General features: G+C 39.7%; 1 protein-coding gene across 1 annotated transcript in view; it reads right to left on the reverse strand.

The window, feature by feature from the left end:
* Positions 1-1,601: 1,601 nt before the first annotated feature.
* Positions 1,602-26,406, reverse strand: part of LOC126458484 (transcription factor Dp-1) — a 198,406-nt gene continuing 173,601 nt past the window's right edge. The window contains exons 10-11 of the mRNA XM_050095576.1: positions 17,341-17,424; positions 1,602-3,365 (exon numbers count right to left, since the gene is read on the reverse strand). Coding sequence (XP_049951533.1) covers positions 3,154-3,365; positions 17,341-17,424 — 296 coding nt within the window. The 3' untranslated portion in view covers positions 1,602-3,153. The remainder of the gene's footprint in view (positions 3,366-17,340; positions 17,425-26,406) is intronic.

A 26,406-nucleotide genomic window follows, 5' to 3' on the forward strand; every position in this document is an offset into this window, starting at 1 on the left:
TATCCAGATATGTGTGGATGGATGTGTGTGTGTGTGTGTGTGTGTGTGTGTGTGTGTATACCCGTCCTTTTTTCCCCCTAAGGTAAGTCTTTCCGCTCCCGGGATTGGAATGACTTCTTACCCTCTCGCTTAAAACGCACATCCTTTCGTCTTTCCCTCTTTCCTGATGAGGCAACAGTTTGTTGCGAAAGCTTGAATTTTGTGTGTATGTTTGTGTGTGTGTCGACCTGCCAGCACTTTCATTTGGTAAGTCACATCATCTTTGTATATATATATATATATATATATATATATATATATATATATATATATAGAGGGAAACATTCCACGTGGGAAAAATATATCTAATAACAAAGATAATGTAACTTACCAAACGAAAGCATTGGTATGTTGATACCGACACTAACAAACACAAACAAAATTTAAGCTTTCGCAACCCATGGTTGCTTCATCAGGAAAGAGGGAAGGAGAGGGAAAGACGAAAGGATGTGGGTTTTAAGGGAGAGGGTAAGGAGTCATTCCAATCCTGGTAGTGGAAAGACTTACCTTAGGGGGGGAAATGGACCTCTTTGCATTTACACATGTCTGCCTGTGTCTGTATATGTGTGGATGGATATGAGTGTGTGTGTGTGTGTGTGTGTGTGTGTGTGTGTGTGTGTGTGTGTGTGTGTTTTGTCTCTATCAACATACCAACACTTTCGTTTGGTAAGTTACAGCATCAGTGTGTGTGTGTGTGTGTGTGTGTGTGTGTGTATATCACACACACTCTACCAACAGTTACTATGTAACACTGAGACTGTAATTTTTTATTCTTATATTGGAATTTGTGTTGTGAAAACACACTGTTGCAAACCTTACAAAAATCACACTCTAACACTTTTAGAAAACTGATTGTGACTGAAAAATGTGCCTTTTAAACAAATCAGCTGTTAATTACTTTCCAACAAATCATAGGCAGCATTTCACTAATCAGGCCACTTACCTAAGCCAGGGCAAACAAAAGTTTATAAACTGTTTCAATGATTACATACACTTTATTGGTTTTTAATGTGTCACTGAAGTGCTCAATCAGAAAATGTGGGAAGAATATAATCAGAATCCTATAGCAGAGTTGGCAAAAGAATATCCCTAACAGATGGCTTCACTGTTGACAATTTTCAACTGCCCAACAGCTGCGCACACGCACACACATACAATATTTATTTATATAGCTGCGACGAGTCGTTGCCTAGACACGCATTCAAAATCGTGGTATGTAATTGACTGAGGTAGACATGCAAAGCAGCCACACCAAGACCATTTCAACTGTCGGAAATCTTTTGCCAACTCTATTATAGATCACATTAATGAGGGAAAGAGTAAAGCCACAGAGCTCTTGATATTAAGACAATGTTCTGTTGTAGTCTTTCTCAGAGTATGATTGCACAATAAAGCCAGTGATGCCCACTCTTAATAATCTCATATCTACATTTAGGGTTCATTGTTTACAACTTCAGTACTTACTGTATGTTATACCCAGGTTGTAGAAAGGGACTGGACTTTTATATGAAATCTAGTGCAGGCACCTTGAGGTTAATTGTAACAGCATTAAATAATATTTATTATGTAATCACCAACAAAAGATGCAGCAGCAATCATTGCAGTTTTATTGTTTTAACATGTAAAATTATGATGATGATGACGACAATGATGTACAAATGCACAAATGTATGCATGCAACCTAATTACATTTTACTATAAAACAAGTCTACACTACATTCAAAACAGTATCCAACAGTCTTGGATATCCCCACATACAAGGGTGCTTCGTAAAAATAATTTCACTGAAATCATTGGGCACATGGTATCCTGAGTTACATCTGATTAGCCTCATCTCATTTTGGAATGAAAGCAAAGAGGCATTTAAAAGTTATAGCAGAAATCTAGTCCTGCCAGAATTCCTCATAACAAGGAACATCACTATTAACAATTGTTTACATTTTTATACAATATTAATCACACTCAAGAAGCTCTCAAAGACTACCATTTAAGGTAAACAATCACAGACTTTCTATTTACAGTGTTTATTGCATAGCTACGTACAACCATTGCAACACACTAATGTAAGTTCATATTTCATATAAAAACAAAAAATTAGAGTAAAGAAAGCACTGTGATTTTTCACCCTCCATTTGTACCTGATAAAATGTGCTCTATGTAGTGAAAAACTTTTTGATGGCTCTCCACAGGCCACAATCAACTTACAGTAATAACTGGCAGAAAGAAACTTTACCACGTTAATTGCAGCTCAGTTATTAATTTTAAAAATATATTTTATTAGTTGCAATTTTTCTTTATATCAACAGTCACATCCTCATTCCACTGTCGTGAGACACACTAAAATTGGAATAAGAGAACGCTTTGTGTTTTGTAACAACTAGTAAAAGCAACTACATAGCAGAAGAAAATACTGTAGTGTGGATCTAACTGTGGCATTAAACTTTCATACCATGACTGACTATTGTAACAACAAATCATCTGTAAAGTGCCAGTGAAATATATGGTTGTTGCCAATTACAAGCCCATTTCTTGCAATGCTCTTCTTTTGAAATATTGAACAAAAAAAACCTGTGTAAATCCAATTTAAAATTACACAGACTTTCTTACAATGTTACTGAAGCTCTTTCAATGTACAATGATCATAAAATTTTATTCCATAAATTCAAGCATAAAGATCCAATTACTATGGTCCCTGTCAAATAACACACTGTCCAAAGGCTTCTTACAACTGCAATTCTCCTGTCAATTATTACAGTGAAAAATGTACTAATATTTATCTGGCTGGACGGTGAATATGACTTGCTGGTAGGGTGCTCAAGTAGTAACAAACTGAGAAATAAGGAAAAGACAACAGTACCAGCCTTTTGCGGCCCTATAAATACACATATAAATAGAATTAAGCACCAGGCAGTTCAGAAAACAATGTCAAAGACTGCAATACTTTCAGACAAGAGATTCAATGAATAAGAATGAGGAGGAGGAGGAGGGGGGGCAGTAGGAGGGGGGAGGAGAAGGAAGAAGAAGAAATAAATATACACTTGTAAAACTGATACGATGCAACACTCCAGCAAGAACATACACATTTTCACAGTCTCACAATGAGTGTCAAGGCAACTAATTTACTTCAAGGTCACTCGAAATGTCAGACTCCTCATCAGAAAAATCTTGTATAGAAGGAGACAATGGATCAGATAATGATGCATGTGACGATGGTCTTGAAAGTTCATTGACGCCAAGACTAGCATCCAGGTCATCCACAGAAAGAGATGAACTTGGCCCGGCTTCCAAATCTGGCAGAACTGTATCCAAGTGCCCACTGGCTAATTCTGCACAAGCAACATTAAAACAGAGAAGAAAAATTATTAGTCACATGAACACATTGCAAATTATATATCTACACCACATGGGAAATGTAAATACAAGTAAGATGCATGGCTTAGAGTGTTGAAGTCCAGAATTATTGTTACAGAGACTGAACTGAAGTGTATTCTACTTACTCAAACTTACTCTTATTCACACACTACTAAAAATTTTAGTCCTGGCACTACTTAACATGTGATATTTCTTGTCAAGCAGTTATCATCTTATACACGTCATTTTAGATATGATTCACTCCTGCCTGAAGTACCTTCTATACAGGGTTGCCGCCTGTACTTTTTATTATAAAGTACTGTACACTACTGCAGAGAATTGTTTGCTATACTTTATGGGAACGAAGTACATGAAAATACTTTACTTCACATAGTTTTAATTTTTTATACAATTCATTTTACGTAAGTCATTAAAAGACCACAAAAGCTGATTGTACTCTTGTGTATAATAGATTGGCTAAGTAACTGAATCATGAACTTAGTACTGTTTCTGAATGCAACCTGAACTCAAATGTTAATGATGGATCAAGGCTACTTCAGTAAACTGAAAACTACAAAACATAATTTTAATCATGAAACAATGAAAGAGGTAGTGAATATGTTACACTGAAAAAAGTGCCAAAAAGATTGATATGATGATACAAATGACAAAACTATTGTCTATGTATGAAAGTCTATGGGAAATCAAACATGATGTTTGGTTAACTAATGATCCACGAAACAAATATAGTGGAATATAATTAGCAATTTATGTAGAGTTACATTTACAAACTTCGGTTTGTGTGTGTGTGTTTTTTATTTGTCGTCATCGTGATGGCTGTAGGTGAAGTGAATGGTCTGATCTCATTTTCAGGTTAAGAAACCTCTAACAGGGTATAAACATCTAACAGGGTGTATACACAGACATGGGGAGAAAATACACTATACACTGGGTGAAAATACATTTTTTCCATGTTAAGCTGCAACAAAATTTCCCTCAGAGCTATAAAACTTACCAATCATTTGAATGGTAACAGTTTTATACATCAGCATAGAACTCCTTCCTGGCATTTTAGGCAACTGCATATTTTCATATTATGAAAATATAAATGCAAATTCCACCAAACTGAGCATGATAGCTTCAGAAGCACTGAAATCGAGATTGTGATGTGTTCTTGTCAGCCAGTCATAGCTCATGTCACTTGAACTCGCCAGCCAATGACAGCAGATATTCAGAGCACAGAAAATGTGATGTACTAGGTCACACACTTTTACTCAGTCCTCTCTGTGATCGATTGAAGTCTGCTCTGATCTGTGTGCGCTGTTGTGTGCAGTAATTGTTAATATTATTTACAAAAATGAGTGAAGAGGCTGTACCTGGTTTTTCTAGTGACTTGCCATAAATTTCAATGTCAGTTCCATGACACATTAATCCATTACATCCGGGGTGTCCAACCCACAGGCCACATGCGGCCCAAGAAGTGAGCAACTATCACACAAATTTTGGGGAGTGGGGGAATTCCATTTATGTACAGATAAGATAAACTAAATACTTTCAAAGTGAAACTCCCAGCACATGTAAGTTCAGCAGAAATTACTAATGTTAAGTATATTATGTGCAGTCCAAAAATATACGTCTTTTTCCAATGTGGTTCAGGTAAGCTGGACACACCAGCATTACATGTTCATTTCTTTTATTTGCTGTAAGCTTGCTGCTTTGGGAAAAGGAGGCTGGGCTTGTCTCAGCAGCCAATATGCTACAAGCTGATAGCAAGCTTCCGCTCCCAGCATCCACTGCAAGGACCCTAGTAAAACTGTGCGATCAGCCAACAGCAACATCCCTGTTAAGTAGCGCGAACACACAATTAAGAAAAGTTAACTGTTTGAATTACTATAATGCAGTATGATCAGCTAACCTTTCACGTATAATATTTGAGGGTGTGGTTAGGCAGAATCCTAAGAGCACAGCTTAAATTGCAGCTCCGTGAACCAAATGTTTTGTCGGTTACCTGGCCAAATACTTATTCCTCGAGCACTTCAACTTCTCCATAGAAAAGCTATTTACGTGTGAAACTGCTCGAGAACTCACCCCACAATTTTTCTCTCTTTCTTTTGTGAGGGGTGATTATACTTTTTGCTATTGTTATTGCATAATTTGTAATCTATGAAAGAACTAAAATAAAAATGAAAAACTATCCTGCAGCTTGGTCTTTTTTAGTGTGTGTTACCCTTTAATATATATCAAACACAAATCTTCCAGTAAAATTTTAAATAATGGCATAAAAGAATGTCCCTCTGGGCCCAAAATTTTTCTATAGTCTGAATAAAATTACTCAATAGTTGACACTTCACGTGTTTTAGCTGGTTTCTGCCAGCATTGCCAAACTGCCACAACAATCGGTCAGTTCAATTCTAATTCCTTGTCCCACATTCTTTCTGGATGTGTTTGGATTCTGAATCATGGGTCTGGCACTTTTATTTTGTATTTCATCACCACACGACAAACACCACACACAAATAACGATGCTAATGAAACATATGTTTCATACATAGCACTAACTAAACACTGCTGGATATTTCCGTAGAAGACATGATTCAGTGCCACATGTGCAGTTATCATAATTAAAGAAATCGGCTTAGATTAGATAAGTTTCATACAACATGGCATGTCACCAAGTTTTTGAAGGCTGCGATCCATAAATGCAACTGGGTGATTACAGTGAAAAATATAACAACCTGACTCAGTGTTTTACTTTAGCACAACAGTTAGTGTAGTTACTTGCCATGTTGAAGGTCATAGATTGGAATCTCATCAAAAGAGTTAGATAATCATTCTTATTCTATTAATTGGTTTAAAAGTAATTTTTTCATTTCGAATTCTTTGTCACATCATTATCACCATCTTCGTGTTGACTATTTTATTTGCTATTATTTTTCTATGTATCGTTCTTTTTTAGTCTGGAATCTGCCTGCGCCATTCATAATCCACAAACAAGTGCCAAAGAGGACTGCTCATTGGTTGGTAATGCAGCAGCTCGTGTAGCCAGTGAGAGGACAGTTTTAGGTAAACAATGATAGCGAGAAATTAACAGTTTACTTTTAGCACTGAAACTGAACTTTTTCTGTCTTGATTTGTTCGGAGAGGTTAGCTTTAATAGCCCCGAACAAAGTGATTGTGATTTTAGTTCTGCTACAGACTGCTAAACATTGCTTTCTTGGATACATTACACATCACGAATCTGTGGTTAGCTTAGGACAAGAGTTTAAATTAGGGGCTACAAAATGGGTCTCCTGCTGCAGTTTAGTGATTGGTCACTTAACAGAAGCTGTTGACAAAGCATCTCACATTTCTGACATACCTTGTGGCGGTTACTTCCAGCAGTGCTCCGCATTACATATCAATAGCATTTGTACAGTGACTTGCCATGTTTGTGTGTCACTTATAACTGAGTGGCAGCCGGTGGCCAATGTGGTAACACCAAAGCATGTAACAGACATCACCTATCAAGCAATTTTAAATGGCTGATCCTCAAAGTGTTAAGTTTTGAATGAGAATCAAATGCTCCGCGATCTAAGAAATTCATCACATACTCTCACACGTAATATAATTCATACGGCTTAAAAGGCAATTTACTTTGAAAGTAACGCTTCTCAAATCACCATTTGCAACATTTACATATGACCTGTCAGAAATGTAAACAGTTGTGATATCACACTCACATGAAGCAATCTGTTATGAGGTATTTCATGATCTTCATCCTAAATACTTTTGATGAATTTTGCTGTTGGCAGACACTTGTGTGTGCACTGTGTTTTGTTTTGTTGTAAATGGTGCACTTTCTTTGCAACTGAAGTTTTATATTGGCGTTATTATCTCGTTTATCTTTTATTGCTGCAGTACCGGGCTAAAGCAAAATTGTTTGGTAGACTATCAATTCTTACCAATCAATATTAAAAATATTTAATGAGAACTAACACAATGGAACATTACTGGGTTTTTCCCAGATTTCCTGGGGCATATACACCCTGCCTTGGTAAAAAATGTCATACATCTAAATCGGATATGGAAAAACATCTGAACTCTGCTGCTGAACTAACCCGTAAAACATAATTTGTCCAACAACAGTATGGATTGTATTGTACAACTGAATAAAATTTTTATGTCAATACAAGAATAGCTTCAAGCGTCTGTCTGGCTAGAACCAAAAGGGAAACTCTACCTGTAGAGATACTGGAGTCATATGCTATTTAAAACGCAAGATCTAAACACAGACAAACCACACAGGCCAACGAAAAACTTTTTTTAAAAATTTGATAGCTGATCTTTATAGATTTTTATGAGCTGAATCCAAATCTAGCCTTAGTTTTTTTGTATCACCCATAGTTTTTGAGCAATATGCTTTTTATTATATAGTATAAAAATCCTCTGCTATATGGTAAACGGGGGAAATTAATGAAATGGTTTGTTACAACATAAACATGGTTTGTATTTAAAGTAAGCTATTTAAAACAATAATATGTGTTAATAGAGGTTTCCCTTGTCAGCTGGAATTGATTTGTGTTTTCTTTCTCTTTTTTTCTTGGAAACATATTATGGGTTTTTTCATGTCCTAAGAACTTTGTAACAACTTGCTTGAATGACACCCAGGCTTCTTTCTAATTTAAGGTCATTGTGGATTCAAAGTTAACATCAATTTTCTAAAGTCAGGCCCGACAAAGACGCTTTCTTTCAGTTTAGCTTCTGAAAGTGTGGAAACTTTTGGCAGAGATACTTAAAACTGGGACCATCTTTAGGCAAAGCCTTTACAAACGGTTTCATTAGGCCTAACTTTATATGTAGAGGTGGTAGGAGTACATGTTTTGGATCTACAATGTTTTTTGTGGAGAATGTTCTTCTCACCCGGTTTTAAAGACTCCATCACAGGCCAGTGCTTTCTGCACCAGTGTTGATCCCAAGCCCTACTGTCCCATTCACACAAGAAACATGGAAATTTGGTAAAGCCACTTTGCTGACCAAGAAGCATGCACATTACTTTTAAATCGCCACATATCATCCAACCATGAGCAGAGTAGCCTATTTTATTTAGCACTATTTCTTCGTTTTCACAGCTTGCTTTCATATGTACAGAATGTCTAACATGTATAGATGCATACTAGCCACCATTGTGTAATAAAACAGCCTTATACTAGTTTTGGATGAATCAATGAATAGCCTCCAGTCTTCCTTTTTGTATTCAATACCAAATTCATTCATCAGACCGGGAATGTCTGAGCAGTATATTAAATCTCCTTCTTGTTGAAAAAAACTTAGGAAATTGCTGCTCTCTCTTTCTATACATGTATATGCTGGTTCCAACTGCCGACAAGTTCTTTTCTTTTAATCTAGAGCCAAGCAATTCAGCTTTTTCTTTCGTTAAGCCCAGATCTTTAACCAAATTGTTAACCTTGGTCTGAGTAAACAATTTGGGATCTAGACTTTCTGTATTACAATGAAATTCATCATCATCTGGTTCATCTAAATCAGATTGTACATCAGAAAATACTTCTGCTGGAAAAGAATTTAAATCATCTGGTGGTTCAGGAACCGGCAAATCTACAACATGCCCTACTGGTTGGATGGAGGGCGGAAGGTTAGGGTAGCTTATTACCTTTTTGTTTTTCGAATTATGACCAGTAATATCAACACTGCAAAAGTAGCAATCATCAGAATGATTTCTTGGCACCCTCCACACCATAGGAACAGCAAATCTAAAGGCTTTTTTCTCCTTTTGGACCATTTTCTCAGACCTTCAACACACACATAACATACCTTACGTGGTGCCCAAGATTTATCTTGATCACCAAGTTTAGATACAAAGTATGATAGATAAACCTTTTTCACAAAGGCTGTAATGTTTCTTTGGTGTGTTTTAATCACAAATTCACCACAAATATAGCAAAAACTTTCAGCAGAGTTTTTACAACCATGAGTAGACACTGTACTAGGCACATGTGCAGGAAATGGGAGAGTGAGGTTAGGTTGACAGTAAAGAAAACACCATCTGTTAACACAAAAAAAGAATTGATCTTTTTTTGCCAGCGAATGTTTTTCAGCAGTGCTACTAACGCAAAGTCATCTAGATTCATTACACCTCCTTTTTAAATTATTTTAACTATATATAAAAGCTGTTGAATTCTTTAAAAAATTGCTTAATTTAATAAATTTATCTGTAAAATGTGAAAGAATGGTGGGTGATACAGTTTAAGTATCATATTTGGATTTCCCACCCTTAAAAACATAAGAATATGATATTTTCAGCAAAAAAAGGTTTTTCCATCATTGGCTTGTTTTATTTTACTGCTCGCGAACAGATGCTTCTAACAATAAAAACATAAAAGTGTTTCAGTTAGGGGTATAACATTTTACAGCCAAAAATTGCTTTTAAAATAAGTTACTCAGTTTTTCTCAAAATGGAATCCTATGTTGCACACCAACTTCAAGATGGCGCATCAACGTGATTGAATTGGTTGTTGTTGTTGTTGTTGTTGTTGTTGTTGTTGATGATGATGATGATGATGAAAATGAGTGGCAAATCTGCTGATGGCATGTTGAAAAATACAAGTTACCTTTTCATAATGTACCCGAGTTAAATGCTGACAACAAAACTACTAATTTTGGTGTAAACCATTCTTTATTTACAAATGTGACAGATTTGGTACCAGATTTGATGAAGGGAAATTGTCATTCATCTGCAGAGCCTATAGCTGTGTGAGACATGCCGCAACATATTGTCTTACAACACAGGCATTGTAATTTTCAAAATTTATACTAAATTCCACTCTACTGTAAAAAGCGCAAAACTGAAAAAAATAAAAAAATAAAAAATAAAAAAAATAAAAAAAATTAGAATCTGTGGATGGCAAGTTCCATGAAGTGAAACACCATATGGGAACAAAATAGCCCTCTCCTTTACCCTGCACATGTATATTATTAAATTAGAAAGCAATCAGCATTATTTTGTAAGCTTAGAAGGAATTTGTTCTACGATTTTGCAAAATTTATTTGTGCTTAACACTGACAAGGTCTTGACTGACATTTACTTGAATTTTTGTAGCTAAATTAACCCTATTTATTAAAACTATAAAATGCTTGAAAGGCAACTGCATAAGAATTTCGGATGTGAATAATATCTTGGAGAATCTTAAACACGGCCAATAAAACGAAAGTAAGATCTCTTTGTTTGACATGATACAAGCTGTTTTTTCATGAACTGACTAGGAAATTCACAGATCTGTTTCATAAATTTGCTGACAAACCTTTAGAGTATGTAAATAAAAGGTTCGTTTGAGGGACACGAACAGTTTATTTGCAGCACCAAGAAATATAAATTTAAAAAACGATGCTGAATTTCACTTTTTGTGAACATGGTTAAAATTTAAAGCTGTAAAATTTGAATTTAAATATGAATGATTTTTTCAAGTAAATTGCATTATTAAACAAATTGTGGTCAATTATATATCTCTGAAATTTTGCGGATTTACCCACTGCTAACAAATGACAACAAATATTTAATAAGAGAAAGTATGACTTTACAAATCTGCAAAAATTAATTTCATTTCTATCATCGATTCCCACTACTTCAGTATTCACAGACAGAGAGTTTCTATTGTGATGAGTATTAAGTGGCAGGATGAAAGAATTAAAGCACACACGAACTTGATAAAAAATGAGTTATTTATTTATCTTAAATGTAGAGTGCAAAGATGCTCTGCATTGAAAATTAAGCAAATTAAATAATACTTTAACATACAAAGTATTTTTCCCTACCTGTAACAACCAATACACTTTATTTGCTCAGAGAAAAGTGGCAACCCTAACCCTATATGACACACACACACACACACACACACACACACACACACACACACACACACAGATGATGATGATGATGATGATGAAATGATGAGGACACACAAACACCCAGTCCCCAAGCAGAGAAAATCTCCAACCCGGCTAGGAATCGAACCCGGGATCCTGTCATCCAGAGGCAGCAATGCTAGGCACTAGACCACGAGCTGCGGACAGAGGGAGAGGGAGTGGGTGCAAATTTGTTTTCTTATGTATGCTACCACAGCTGGCAGCAGAAATGGCTGAGTATAACCATGTTTGTCGCAGACGACCTTCCACCTGCTCCAGTGTACCCAATGTCCAACAACATGCACAACAGAAGACTGCTACATGCAATGCCAAATGCAATAGAGGTCGCAAACTTTTGGGTGGCCAAAATGTAAATAATTGTCATATATATATAAATCTCAGGAAAACATTCCACGTGGGAAAAATATATCTAAAAACAAAGATGATGAGACTTACCAAACAAAAGCGCTGGCAGGTCGATAGACACACAAACAAACACAAACATACACACAAAATTCTAGCTTTCGCAACCAACGGCTGCTTCGTCAGGAAAGAGGGAAGGAGAGGGAAAGACGAAAGGATGTGGGTTTTAAGGGAGAGGGTAAGGAGTCATTCCAATCCCGGGAGCGGAAAGACTTACCTTAGGGGGAAAAAAGGACAGGTATACACTCGCGCACACACACACACACACACACACACACACACACACACACACACACACACACACACACACACATATCTATCCGCATATACACAGACACAAGCAGACATTTGTAAAGGCAAAGAGTTTGGGCAGAGATGTCAGTCGAGGCGGAAGTACAGAGGCAAAGATGTTGTTGAAAGACAGGTGAGGTATGAGCGGCGGCAAATTGAAATTAGAAATTAGCGGAGATTGAGGCCTGGCAGATAGCGAGAAGAGAGGATATGCTGAAGGGCAAGTTCCCATCTCCGGAGTTCTGACAGATTGGTGTTAGTGGGAAGTATCCAGATAACCCAGACGGTGTAACAATGTGCCAAGATGTGCTGGCCGTGCACCAAGGCATGTTAAGCCACAGGTTGATCCTCATTTGTGTGTATGTTTGTGTGTCTATCAACCTGCCAGCCCTTTTGTTTGGTAAGTCACATCATCTTTGTTCATATATATAAAGATGATGTGACTTACCAAATGATAGTGCTGGCAGGTCGACAGACACACAATCACACACAAACATACACACAAAATTCAAGTTTTCGCAACAAACTGTTGCCTCATCAGGAAAGAGGGAAGGAGAGGGAAAGACGAAAGGATGTGGGTTTTAAGGGAGAGGGTAAGGAGTCATTCCAATCCCGGGAGCGGAAAGACTTACCTTAGGGGGAAAAAAGGACGGGTATAGACTCGCGCGCACACACACACATATCCATCCACACATATACAGACACATGCAGACATATTTAAAGACAAAGAGTTTGGGCAGAGATGTCAGTCGAGGCAGAAGTGCAAAAGCAAAGATGTTGTTGAATGACAGGTGAGGTATGAGTGGCGGCAACTTGAAATTAGCGGAGACATATAGAGGGAAACATTCCACGTGGGAAAAATTATATATAAAAACAAAGATGAGGTGACTTACCGAACGAAAGCGCTGGCAGGTCGATAGACACAAAAACAAACACAAACATACACACAAAATTCAAGCTTTCGCACCAAACTGTTGCCTCATCAGGAAAGAGGGAAGGAGAGGGAAAGACGAAAGGAAGAGGGTAAGGAGTCATTCCAATCCCGGGAGCGGAAAGACTTACCTTAGGGGGAAAAAAGGACCTGCCAGCGCTTTCGTTAGGTAAGTCACCTCATCTCTCATTTCCTCAAATCCTGCCCTGAAATGAGATCCATCCTACATGAAATCCTCCCCACTCCACCAAGAGTGTCTATCCGCCGTCCACCTAACCTTCGTAACCTCGTAGTTCATCCCTATGAAATCCCCAAACCACCTCCCCTACCCTCTGGCTCCTACCCTTTTAACCGCCCCCCGGTGTAAAACCTGTCCCATGCACCCTCCCACCACCACCTACTCCGGTCCTGTAACCCGGAAGGTGTACACGATCAAAGGCAGAGCCACGTGTGAAAGCACTCACGTGATTTACCAACTGACCTGCCTACACTGTGAAGCCTTCTATGTGGGAATGACCAGCAACAAACTGTCCATTCGCATGAATGAACACAGGCAGACAGTGTTTGTTGGTAATGAGGATCACCCTGTGGCTAAACATGCCTCGGTGCACAACCAGCACATCTTGGCACAGTGTTACACCGTCCGGGTTATCTGGATATTTCCCACTAACACCAACCTGTCAGAACTCCAGAGATGGGAACTTGCCCTTCAGTATATCCTCTCTTCTAGTTACCCGCTAGGCCTCCATCTCTGCTAATTTCAAGTTGCCGCCACTCATATCTCACCTGTCATTCGACAACATCTTTGCCTTTGTACTTCCGCCTCGACTGACATCTCTGCCTTAACTCTTTGCCTTTACAAATGTCCGCTTGTGTCTGTGTATGTGCGGATGGATATGTGTGTGTATGCGAGTGTATACCTGTCCTCATTTCCCCCTAAGGTAAGTCTTTCCGCTCCCGGGATTGGAATGACTTCTTACCCTCTCCCTTAAAACCCACATCCTTTCGTCTTTCCCTCTCCTTCCCTCTTTCCTGATGAAGCAACTGTTGGTTGTGAAAGCTTGAATTTTGTGTGTATGTTTGTGTGTCTATCAACCTGCCAGCGTTTTTGTTTGGTAAGTCACATCTTCTTTGTTTACAAAAAGGTACGGCCAAACTTTAAGGAAACATTCCTCACACACAAATAAAGAAAAGATGTTATGTGGACATGTGCCCGGAAACGCTTAATTTCCATGATAGAGCTCATTTTAGTTCCGTCAGTATGTACTGTACTTCCTCGATTCACTGCCAGTTGGCCCAATTCAAGGAAGGTAATGTTGACTTCGGTGATTGTGTTGACATGCGACTCATTGCTCTACAATACTAGCATCAAGCACATCAGTACATAGCATCAACAGGTTAGTGTTCATCACGAACGTGGGTTTGCAGTCAGTGCAATGTTTACAAATGCGGAGGTGGCAGATGTCCATTTGATGTATGGATTAGCACGGGGCAATAGCCGTGGCGTGGTACGTTTGTATCGAGACAGATTTCCAGAACGAAGGTGTCCCGACAAGAAGACGTTCGAAGCAATTGATCGGCGTCTTAGGGAGCACGGAACATTCCAGCCTATGACTCACAACTGGGGAAGACCTAGAACGACGAGGACACCTGCAATGGGCGAGGCAATTCTTCGTGCAGTTGACGATAACCCTAATGTCAGCGCCACGGAAGTTGCTGCTGTACGAGGTAACGTTGACCACGTCACTGTATGGAGAGTGCTACGGGAGAACCAGTTGTTTCCGTACCATGTACAGCGTGTTCAGGCACTATCAGCAGCTGATTGGCCTCCACGGGTGCACTTCTGTGAATGGTTCATCCAACAATGTGTCAATCCTCATTTCAATGCAAAGTTCTCTTTAAGGATGAGGCTTCATTCCAACGTGATCAAATTTTAAATTTTCACAATCAACATGTGTGGGCTGATGCGAATCCGCACGCAATTGTGCAATCACGTCATCAACACAGATTTTCTGTGAACGTTTGGGCAGGCATTGTTGGTGATGTTTTGATTGGGTCCCATGTTCTTCCACCTACGCTCAATGGAGCATGTTATCATGATTTCATACGGGATACTCTACCTGTGCTGCTCGAACATGTGCCTTTACAAGTACGACACAACATGTGGTTCATGCACGATGGAGCTCGTGCACATTTCAGTTGAAGTGTTTGTACGCTTCTCAACAACAGATTCGGTGACCGATCAATCGGTAGAGGCGGACCAATTCCATGGCCTCCACGCTCTCCTGACAGCAACCCTCTTGACTTTCATTTAAGGGGTCATTTGAAAGCTCTTTTCTACGCAACCCCGGTACCAAATGTAGAGACTCTTCGTGCTGCTATCGTGGACGGCTGTGATACAATACGCCGTTCTCCAGGGTTGCATCAAGGATTCCATGCGACGGAGGGTGGATGCATGTATCCTCACTAACAGAGGTCATTTTGAACATTTCCTGTAACAAAGTGTTTGAAGTCACACTGGTACGTTCTGTTGCTGTGTGTTCCCATTCCATGATTAATGTGATTTGAAGAGAAGTAATAAAATGAGCTCTAACATGGAAAATAAGCGTTTCTGGACACGTGTCCACATAACATATTTTCTTTCTTTGTGTGTGAGGAATGTTTCCTGAAAGTTTGGCCGTACCTTTTTGTAACACCCTGTATATAGTAGACGGAAACATTCCACGTGGGAAAAAATATATCTAAAAACAAAGATGATGTAACTTACCAAATGAAAGCGTTGGCATGTTGACAGACACACAAACAAACACAAACACACAAACACACACACACACACACACACACACACACACACACACACACACAAAATTCAAGCTTTCGCAACCAACGGTTGCTTCATCAGGAAAGAGGGAAGGAGAGGGAAAGACGAAAGGATGTGGGTTTTAAGGGAGAGGGTAAGGAGTCATTCCAATCCCGGGAGTGGAAAGACTTACCTGAGGGAGAAAAAAGGACAGGTATACACTCGCACACATAATATACACTCGCACACATAATATACACTCGCACACATACATATGTGCGGATGGATGTGTGTGTGTGCGCGGGCGCGCGTGCGAGCGAGTATGCCTGTCCTTTTTTCTCCCTAAGGTAAGTCTTTCTGCTCCTGGGATTGGAATGACTCCTTACCCTCTCCTTTAAAACCCACTTCCTTTCGTCTTCCCCTCTCCTTCCCTCTTTCCTGATGAGGCAACAGTTTGTTGCGAAAGCTTGAATTTTGTGTGTATGTTTGTGTGTCTATCGACCTGCCAGCGCTTTTGTTCGGTAAGTCACCTCATCTTTGTTTTTTTATATACACACACACGTGACAAGTAAATATTTTACATTATTTTATACATTGTAAATGCTTCTGACACGAATAAACAAAAACCATGTTTGTTACTTTGATTTAATTCAACCAAAATTTTAAGTGTTCAAAAGAGATGAACAGTCAGTCACAGTCACAACAGTGCCTATAACAAGATCAGTGAGATTGAGTACTATCTGTAAGCTTCACTACTGCACTGGAATTAAAATTCATCATTGTCTTAGAGTTAATAACGATACATATGTTTTGTGCAACCTATAATGAAAATTTTAAGAATTCAGAAGTTGCACAGATTTAGCAACTGCACAGTGAACTGTTTGCGGCTGCTGATATAGGTACCTGTATCCAAGGATAAGAATACGTAATTTAGTCCTGTGTGTTGTCAAATTACTGTGTTTATTTTTCAGTAATTCTTAGCTAATTTCATTCATCATGTTTGGCAATGAAAATGATCCTTGGTTAAATAATGTCAACACAAATGTAACAAATCTGAAGCATGCAGCTTGTGTCTTTTCCTGACCTATTGTACCTGAGCCTGTAAAAACAGACTGCTTGACAAGAAAGATGTTATTGTTAATATCTGTAGTAGCTGTCAGTCATTCTTCTAGCACCAGAAGAAAACTGCTGGCACAGGAGAAGAAAAGTATGCTTTAATACAGTTATACTGAAAGAGTGGGGAAAAAAATTATGTATTTGTGTAATTACCAGGCCATATAATTTGCAGAAAAATAACATCTCAGGACAAACAATAAGTCTTAACATATTCCAAACAATGAAAGCAACAATAAGTATCAAGTCAGTTATGAGACAACACGGAGGAGGAGGAGGAGGAGGAGGAGGAGGAGGAGGAGGAGGAGGAGGAGGAGGAGGAGGGGCAGGGGGAGGAGGTTGAGGTGGAGGAGGAGGGGGGGGGGGAGGAGGAGGGGGGAAATTTTTTAATCTTTCAGGTATTATCCTAAAAAGGATTATGAAGTAGGAATATGTCTGAAATTTTCACGCGTATATATAGGTACAACTTTGAAGCAACACAAACAGGTATACTCACGGACAACGTAATTTTCCAAGGCTTTGGGAACCATGGATTTGGCCTTCTGCAGGTCTGCATCTGAGCACTCTCCTCTGTCAAGACCTACAAACATACCCAATTAGTAAACATTTTGGTCAAGGAATTTACAAGAAAAATTCATGTTTCCACAATATGTGGTGCATAAAAAATAAAAATTAATGAAATAACATGATTTCAGAAACTTTACTGGCCTCATACAGATACAATTTTGATAAGCAGGAGACCCAGGTTTAATTCCTGCATTGGTACAAATTTTCACTCGCCGCTTCAGTCAACGTAAAAATAAATAAATAAAAATTAATTATAGGCAATAACTGTAACAAAGTTGCAGAAAATTTATATAGTAGATGGTAATTTCCAAATTAATATCCATGGTGATCCATAACACAGTTCCTTCACGAGAAACTGCAACTTACTTTCTTTTTTCTTTTTAACATGTTTTAAATTATTACAGATGTACCACAAGCTGGCAAATGCGAGTCAGTTGGACAGCACATACATGGAATGGAATGTTTTTTGCACCCAACTATTTCTCCAGTTATGCTCCATAATTAACACTGGTGGTTCCATAATTTAGCAATAAAACTGTTGGGTTAACTGACATCCTGGAAGCGAAATTATTTGAAAACTACAGGGGAAAAAAATTGAGTTACCAAGTGGCAGCAGACCCTGGCACGTAAGGAGTTGTATAAACAATAGTTTTCAGTAGACAAGCTGTCTTCTTCCAACAAAACAAAAGAATGGTTGGAGAAAAATCAACAATGATCCTGTTAACATGCAAGTCGCCAAAATAGCATCCAATTGAAAGACTGGCACCAGATTGCTTCTGAGTGTATTGACAATTTGTCAAGAAAATGCTAAAACACCAAGTTTTGTCTGAGTTGCAGTGGCCTTACTCAGTCTGGACTGTTCTTGATGGGGTAGGTGGTTCAATTTGGAAGGCAAGTGTTATCCACATACAGCATTCTATGACATGAGTTGTTCATAATCTCTTCTGACTCTGAAACCTTCCCTTGTTCTTGTATTTAATGTACCTCTAAGGTTCCAATGCAAAGTTCTCTTTATGGATGAGGCTTCATTCCAACGTGATCGAATTTTAAATTTTCACAATCAATATGTGTGGGCTGATGCGAATCCGCACGCAATTGTGCCACGGTTAAGAGGAGGATGTTTAGGCATAGGCTTTAGAAGGGGTAGCGGCAACACTATTGACCAGTGAGGTATTAATATATTAGCAAAGCTAAAGTCAGGGGGTGTTACAAACTGTGTGTGGTGAACAAGTTCAGTACATGGCTACTGGGTAACATAAGACATTGATAATAGCAACTGTGACAAAACCACCACATTCACTAATGAGTAGTTGCACTTCAGCACAATTGCACAAGGAGCAGACATGATGTGGACATGCACGCAGGTTGCTTTAGCAAAATGTGTGTAGACTCAACTGCAGGCTGGATGGCTGTTGTCCCAGAGTCATTCCATTGCCTGGAAATAGACCCTTCCCCCAATAAACATTTCATTGAAGTTTTGTTAAAGCAGCATTGAAAACCTCTAACAACTTCAAAATGGAAATTTGTTGTGTGTAATTACGGATATCAGCAAGAAGCCCAATATTTTTTAGAAATGCAAAGGTATTGTTGCCAGATACAGACGGCAGGTTTATTATATAAATACAGGAAAGTATAGAAACCTTAGAGGTACATTAAATACGAGACTAAGGGAAAGTTTCAGTGTCAGAAGAGATTATCAGCTGTCCAGTAGAAGTAACTACAGCACAGATTGAGATACCAGTATAAATGGAATTTACAATGTTTAGTATTTACAAGGGAGCTTACAGATTGCTCTTCGGGAGGACGACGGTTCAATCCCGCGTCCGGCCATCCTGATTTAGGTTTTCCGTGATTTCCCTAAATCGCTCCAGGCAAATGTTGGGATGGTTCCTTTCAAAGGGCACGGCCGACTTCCTTCCCCGTCCTTCCCTAATCCGAAGAGACCGATGACCTCGCTGTCTGGTCTCCTTCCCCAACCAACCAACCAACCAACAGATTGCTTGTCTTTGATTTTCGCCGTATTTATGGGATCTGAAGGTTACAGACTGACATCGAATTTATTGTGTATATTAGCATTTTCATGCAATAAGCAATTAAAATTACAAAATACATAAAACTAATTTTTCCTACATGGAATGTTTCCCTCTATTATATATATATATATATATATATATATGATGAGACTTGCCAAACAAAAGCGCTGGCAGGTCGATAGACACACAAACACACACAAACCTACACAAAATTCACGCTTTCGCAACCAACGGTTGCTTCGTCAGGAAAGAGGGAAGGAGAGGGAAAGACGAAAGGATGTGGGTTTTAAGGCAGAGGGTAAGGAGTCATTCCAATCCCGGGAGCGGAAAGACTTACCTTGGGGGGAAAAAAGGACAGGTATGCACACACACACACACACACACACACACACACACACACACACACACATCCATCCGCATATACACAGACACAAGCAGACATTTGTAAAGGCAAAGAGTTTGGGCAGAGATGTCAGTCGAGGCGAAAGTACAGAGGCAAAGATGTTGTTGAAAGACAGGTGAGGTATGAGCGGCGGCAAATTGAAATTAGAAATCAGGGGAGATTGAGGCCTGGCGGATAGCGAGAAGAGAGGATATGCTGAAGGGCAAGTTCCCATCTCCGGAGTTCTGACAGGTTGGTGTTAGTGGGAAGTATCCAGATAACCCGGACAGTGTAACACTGTGCCAAGATGTGCTGGCCGTGCACCCAGGCATGTTTAGCCACAGGGTGATCCTCATTACCAACAAACACTGTCTGCCTGTGTCCATTCATGCGAATGGACAGTTTGTTGCTGGTCATTCCCACATAGAAGGCTTCACAGTGTAGGCAGGTCAGTTGGTAAATCACGTGGGTGCTTTCACACGTGGCTCTGCCTTTGATCGTGTACACCTTCCGGGTTACAGGACTGGAGTAGGTGGTGGTGGGAGGGTGCATGGGACAGGTTTTACACCGGGGGCGGTTACAAGGGTAGGAGCCAGAGGGTAGGGAAGGTGGTTTGGGGATTTCATAGGGATGAACTAAGAGGTTACGAAGGTTAGATGGAGTGGGGAGGATTTCATGAAGGATGGATCTCATTTCAGGGCAGGATTTGAGGAAGTCGTCTCCCTGCTGGAGAGCCACATTCAGAATCTGATCCAGTCCCGGAAAGTATCCTGTCGCAAGTGGGGCACTTTTGGGGTTCTTCTGTGGCAGGTTCCGGGTTTGAGGAGATGAGGAAGTGGCTATAGTTATTTGCTTCTGTACCAGGTCGGGAGGGTAGTTACAGGATGCGAAAGCTGTTTTCAGGTTGTTGGTGTAATGGTTCAAGGATTCCGGACTGGAGCAGATTCGTTTGCCACGAAGACCTAGGCTGTAGGGCAGGGACCGTTTGATGTGGAATGCGTGGCAGCTGTCATAATGGAGGTACTGTTGCTTGTTGGTGGGTTTGATGTGGACGGACGTGTGAAGCTGGCCATTGGACAGGTGGAGGTCAACGTCAAGGAAAGTGGCATGGGATTTAGAGTAGGACCAGGTGAATCTGATGGAACCAAAGGAGTTGAGGTTGGAGAGGAAATTCTGGAGTTCTTCTTCACTGTGAGTCCAGATCATGAAAATGTCATCAATAAATCTGTACCAAACTTTGGGTTGGCAGGCCTGGGTAACCAAGAAGGCTTCCTCTAAGTGACCCATGAATAGGTTGGCGTACAAGGGGGCCATCCTGGTACCCATGGCTGTTCCCTTTAATTGTTGGTATGTCTGGCCTTCGAAAGTGAAGAAGTTGTGGGTCGGGATGAAGCTGGCTAAGGTAATGAGGAAAGAGGTTTTAAGTAGGGTGGCAGGTGATCGGCATGAAAGGAAGCGCCCCATCGCAGCGAGGCCCTGGACGTGCGGAATATTTGTGTATAAGGAAGTGGCATCAATGGTTACAAGGATGGTTTCCGGGGGTAACAGACTGGGTAGGGATTCCAGGTGTTCCAGAAAGTGGTTGGTGTCTTTGATGAAGGATGGGAGACTGCATGTAATGGGTTGAAGGTGTTGATCTACGTAGGCAGAGATGCGTTCTGTGGGGGCTTTGTAACCAGCTACAATGGGACGGCCGGGATGATTGGGTTTGTGAATTTTAGGAAGAAGGTAGAAGGTAGGGGTGCAGGGTGTTGGTGGGGTCAGGAGGTTGATGGAGTCAGGTGAAAGGTTTTGTAGGGGGCCTAAGGTTCTGAGGATTCCTTGAAGCTCCGCCTGGACATCAGGAATGGGATTACCTTGGCAAACTTTGTAAGTAGTGTTGTCTGAAAGCTGATGCAGTCCCTCAGCCACATACTCCCGACGATCAAGTACCACGGTCGTGGAACCCTTGTCCGCCGGAAGAATGACGATGGATTGGTCAGCCTTCAGATCACGGATAGCCTGGGCTTCAGCAGTGGTGATGTTGGGAGTAGGATTAAGGTTTTTTAAGAAGGATTGAGAGGCAAGGCTGGAAGTCACAAATTCCTGGAAGGTTAGGAGAGGGTGATTTTGAGGAAGAGGCGGTGGGTCCCGCTGTGATGGAGGACGGAAGTGTTCCAGGCAGGGTTCAATTTGGAGAGTGTCTTGGGGAGTTGGATCATTAGGAGTAGGATTAGGATCATTTTTCTTCGTGGCAAAGTGATATTTCCAGCAGAGAGTACGGGTGCAGGACAGTAAATCTTTGACGAGGGCTGTTTGGTTAAACCTGGGAGTGGGGCTGAAGGTGAGGCCTTTGGATAGGACAGAGATTTCGGATTGGGAGAGAGGTTTGGAGGAAAGGTTAACTACTGAATTGGGGTGTTGTGGTTCCAGATTGTGTTGATTGGAATTTGAGGTTTTGGAGGGAGTGGAGCTGGAAGTGGGAGATTGAGTAGATGGGAGAGACTGAGTTTGTGTGCAATGAGAGGAGGTCGAGGTTTGCTGGAAAGGTTGTGAAGGGGAGTGAGTTGCCTTTCCGGAGGTGGGAAACCAGGAGATTGGATAGTTTTTTAAGGTGGAGGGTGGCATGCTGTTCTAATTTGCGGTTGGCCTGTAAGAGGATGCTCTGAACAGCCGGTGTGGATGTGGGAGATTCCCCCCAAGGTAAGTCTTCCTGCTCCCGGGATTGGAATGACTCCTTACCCTCTCCCTTAAAACCCACATCCTTTCGTCTTTTCCTCTCCTTCCCTCTTTCCTGACGAAGCAATCGTTGGTTGCGAAAGCTTGAATTTTGTGTATGTTATATATATGGAAAACATTCCACGTAGGAAAAATATATCTAAAAACAAAGATGATGAGACTTACCAAACAAAAGCGCTGGCAGGTCGATAGACACACAAACAAACACAAACATACACACAAAATTCTAGGTTTCGCAACAAACGGCTGCTTCGTCAGGAAAGAGGGAAGGAGAGGGAAAGACGAAAGGATGTGGGTTTTAAGGGAGAGGGTAAGGAGTGATTCCAATCCCGGGAGCGGAAAGACTTACCTTAGGGGGAAAAAAGGACAGGTTACACTCGCACGCGCACACACACACATATCCATCCGCACATACACAGACACAAGCAGACATTTGTAAAGGCCAAGGTGCCGGGGTCGTGGGTTGCTGTTGGCAAGTGATCAGTCAAGGCTATCCAAAGAGATATAGGTATAGAAGGACTGCAGTAGACGGCAGATGTTCAGTTGTATTGCAGTGACAATGGAAACATAATGCCCAAGTCGAAAACATGGAAGGACAAAAAGACAGGTGCAACTCGTTCTTTACCGTGGGCTGCAATAAGAAGAATTAATGCTTCAAGAGCAGCTACATCTGCAACACGTGCTGCTACTGATACACATGAGGTGCTTGGCGCCATTGTTGATTTGTTTTCTAATTTAGACGACGAACCACAAGAGCCACGAGATGTCATTCAAGAAGCGTCTGATAGTAGCGAATTAAACACTCCACCTATTGAGGAAACAGATAAACATTTTGGAATAAAACGGAAAGCTGAAGAAGATCTTCGGCCTGATTCAGCAGAACATAAGCAACCCGTGAGGAAACTTCAGGTTACGAAATAGAAATGGCTGAAGAATATTCTGCACAAATTTGTTCTGTAAATAGCGACAGTGGTACTGATGGTGGTACTAATAGTGTGGATCAGTCATCAAAGTTTTCTATGTGGAAAAGTGTAGATGCTATTAAAAATGGTGATATACATTTTATTAATACTCATTTGTTCGAAGCATGGGGCTATGGACACAGCTGGCAAGATATTAAAGATGCTCAAGGTAATATTTATGGTAAACGTTATGTAATGTCTGCAGCTCTAAGGTATTCTAATCAATTAAGTCAATTTTTATCTAAAGCTCACTTTCATAGTTTACGTGATTATTGCTATGTTAAATCTATATCTATTGATTTAATTCCTGTTGGATTAGAAGCTTCATTTTCCAAAAATAGTACATTAAGTGGATCAGGATCTATGACACATGTACCATTTATTATTTATAATAAAGGTGGAAATTTAGCTGTTGCTCATGTATTTACTCGAATCTAAGCCGCACCCGAAAAATGAGACTCGAAAACAACGAAAAAAATTTTTCCCGAATCTAAGCCGCTCCTGAAATTTGAGACTCGAAATTCAAGGTGAGAGAAAAGTTTTAGACCGCCCCTCCAAATCGAAAAACAGTTGATCCATTGTAACTTTAAACACAATCGAGGTCGAATGGATGAAGATAGAGCTACAGTAGTTGTTTCGAGTCGTAAGCTTAGCAGTTAAGCTTTACCAGGTAGCCATTGCTATGTGTCAGGCGCTCCGTCCGTATTTGTACAGGTACCCTTCCTTTTTCGTGTGCTTCGTCTGGTTTGAATCAATTGCTTATTTTGCTTTGATCTGATAAGTGCCGTTCTCTTTGTTATAGGTGTTTATGTCACTCTAAGCTGAAAATGCATTATTGTACTGCGTCATGCGTTGTTTGTTACATTCTGATAATGCGTGTTTACGACCTGTCACTGCTTGCGGCAAGGCTTGCTTTTGTGCGTGCTACCGCGGCTTACAAAAGAGAGAGAGAGAGAGAGAGAGAGAGAGAGAGAGAGAGAGAGAGAGAGAGAGAGAGAGAGAGGAATTGTCTCATAAGCGAAAAAATGGCGAGAGTCTGCTATTTGTTGTTACTTAAACTGCTGCTTTCTTTGATAATGATCAACAAGAACCAAATAATAGACTGCGTATGACAGAAGATGTTCTGAACGAGAGTTTAGCGAAAATTTTCCTCCGTTTAAAAATCTTTGCAGATGACTCTTTGGTACGTTACATTCTGCACAGAAATTAGGGTCATCTTAGATTTAAAAATGTAGTCAGTTGCTGTGCTTAGTTTCTGACTGTATCACTATTCAGCATAAGAATAATACGAATATAAACATGACACGATATGTATATTCTTCCGTGTTTGCTGTTCTAGTTTCGTAGTTTATTAGGCAGACAGGATTTAAATGAAATAGCAGCAAACACGAAAGACTACACGACATGTTTACATTCTTCTACCTTTTAATTTATTTACTGACGCAGAGGTTTTGGCGCCAGTATTTATCTTTGTGCCTGCAAAGCATACCTGTGTAACGCTACATATATTTGACGGCAGAAGTTAGTTGTGGCGACACCTACCAACATTTTTCAGAACTTCCGCTTACTTTGCACTCGATTCTAGGCCGCAGGCAGTTTTTTGGATCACAAAAACCGGAAAAAAGGTGCGGCTTAGATTCGAGTAAATACGGTAGTACATTAAGTGGATCAGGATCTATAACACATGTACCATTTATTATTTATAATAAAGGTGGAACTTTAGCTGTTGCTCATGAAATAGTTGAAATAAGTAGCACATCTACTAATCCAATGTTAATTAGTGGTATTAAGGGAAAGAAAGATATATCAAAAATTATGTGGGGAGATGGATATAACGATTATCCTTCTTGTACAACAGTAGTACATAATTGGCCTAATTATGATTCATGGGTTATACCCTTTGATAATAATGGTTCAGGAAAAAATAATATGTGGAGTATACAAAATGAAGTAAGAGGACCAGTATTATTAAATAAAATATATTCACAAGGTATAGCAAGTCGGGCAGTTGATAATTCAGAAATTTGTTCATGGAATTACAAGCCACAAATAGGTATAATTAAAACAGCACGGCGTGCTCATGGTATTGGTTTAGCAGATGATACATATATGTTAGGTTCGACGAATAGACCTGCTTTTTCAACTGTAATGAAAAATGTAAGTCCATCTGGTTTTGCAATGCAAGAAGAAAATGAAAAATTAAAACCAATATCTAATAATATAACATTATTTGTTTATGACCAGTGTATTGAAAAAGGTCAGGAAATAGGTAAATTAAATGAAATTCATCAAGCACTTCAAATACCTAGTTACAGTTTAGGTATTAATCCTGTAGCAAATAATACTCCTACAGAAGGAAATTCATTTGTAAATGCTAAAATGGTAATTCAGATGACAACTAGAATTACTATAGGTACTAATTATGAAACATATAATTCTCAAACACGTACATTAAGTCATACTGACGAAATGTGGATGACTTCTTCTATTAAATCATTTGTATATGATTTTAGAGGTGTTTGTTTTGATTCTAATGCAATGTATAGTAACCCATGGGTGCATTGTTGATAGCCACACTACGGGGCTAAACAAAGGCTATATCCACAAGTATTGAATTAGTTTATTGGGAACACTGTGAATACAAAATTTCATCAAAATTTGTGATGGTCATGTGGGTAGCTCTAGACCACTTGGCATGGAATAACCCAACAGCAACTTTATGGTTACCAAATTTTCACACAACACGGTCAGCTAGCGATGACTATGTTAAAAGATAACAAATGTTTTATAACTTAATCTTCTAATTTTCAATTGTGGATTTTCCTCCACAGACCCACAAAGAGAACTTGGTACTTTTACCTGATGGAACAGTATGACAGAATCACAAGATTATTCAATAG

This window comes from Schistocerca serialis, chromosome 2 (assembly GCF_023864345.2).
Source record: "Schistocerca serialis cubense isolate TAMUIC-IGC-003099 chromosome 2, iqSchSeri2.2, whole genome shotgun sequence".
Lineage (NCBI taxonomy): Eukaryota > Metazoa > Arthropoda > Insecta > Orthoptera > Acrididae > Schistocerca > Schistocerca serialis.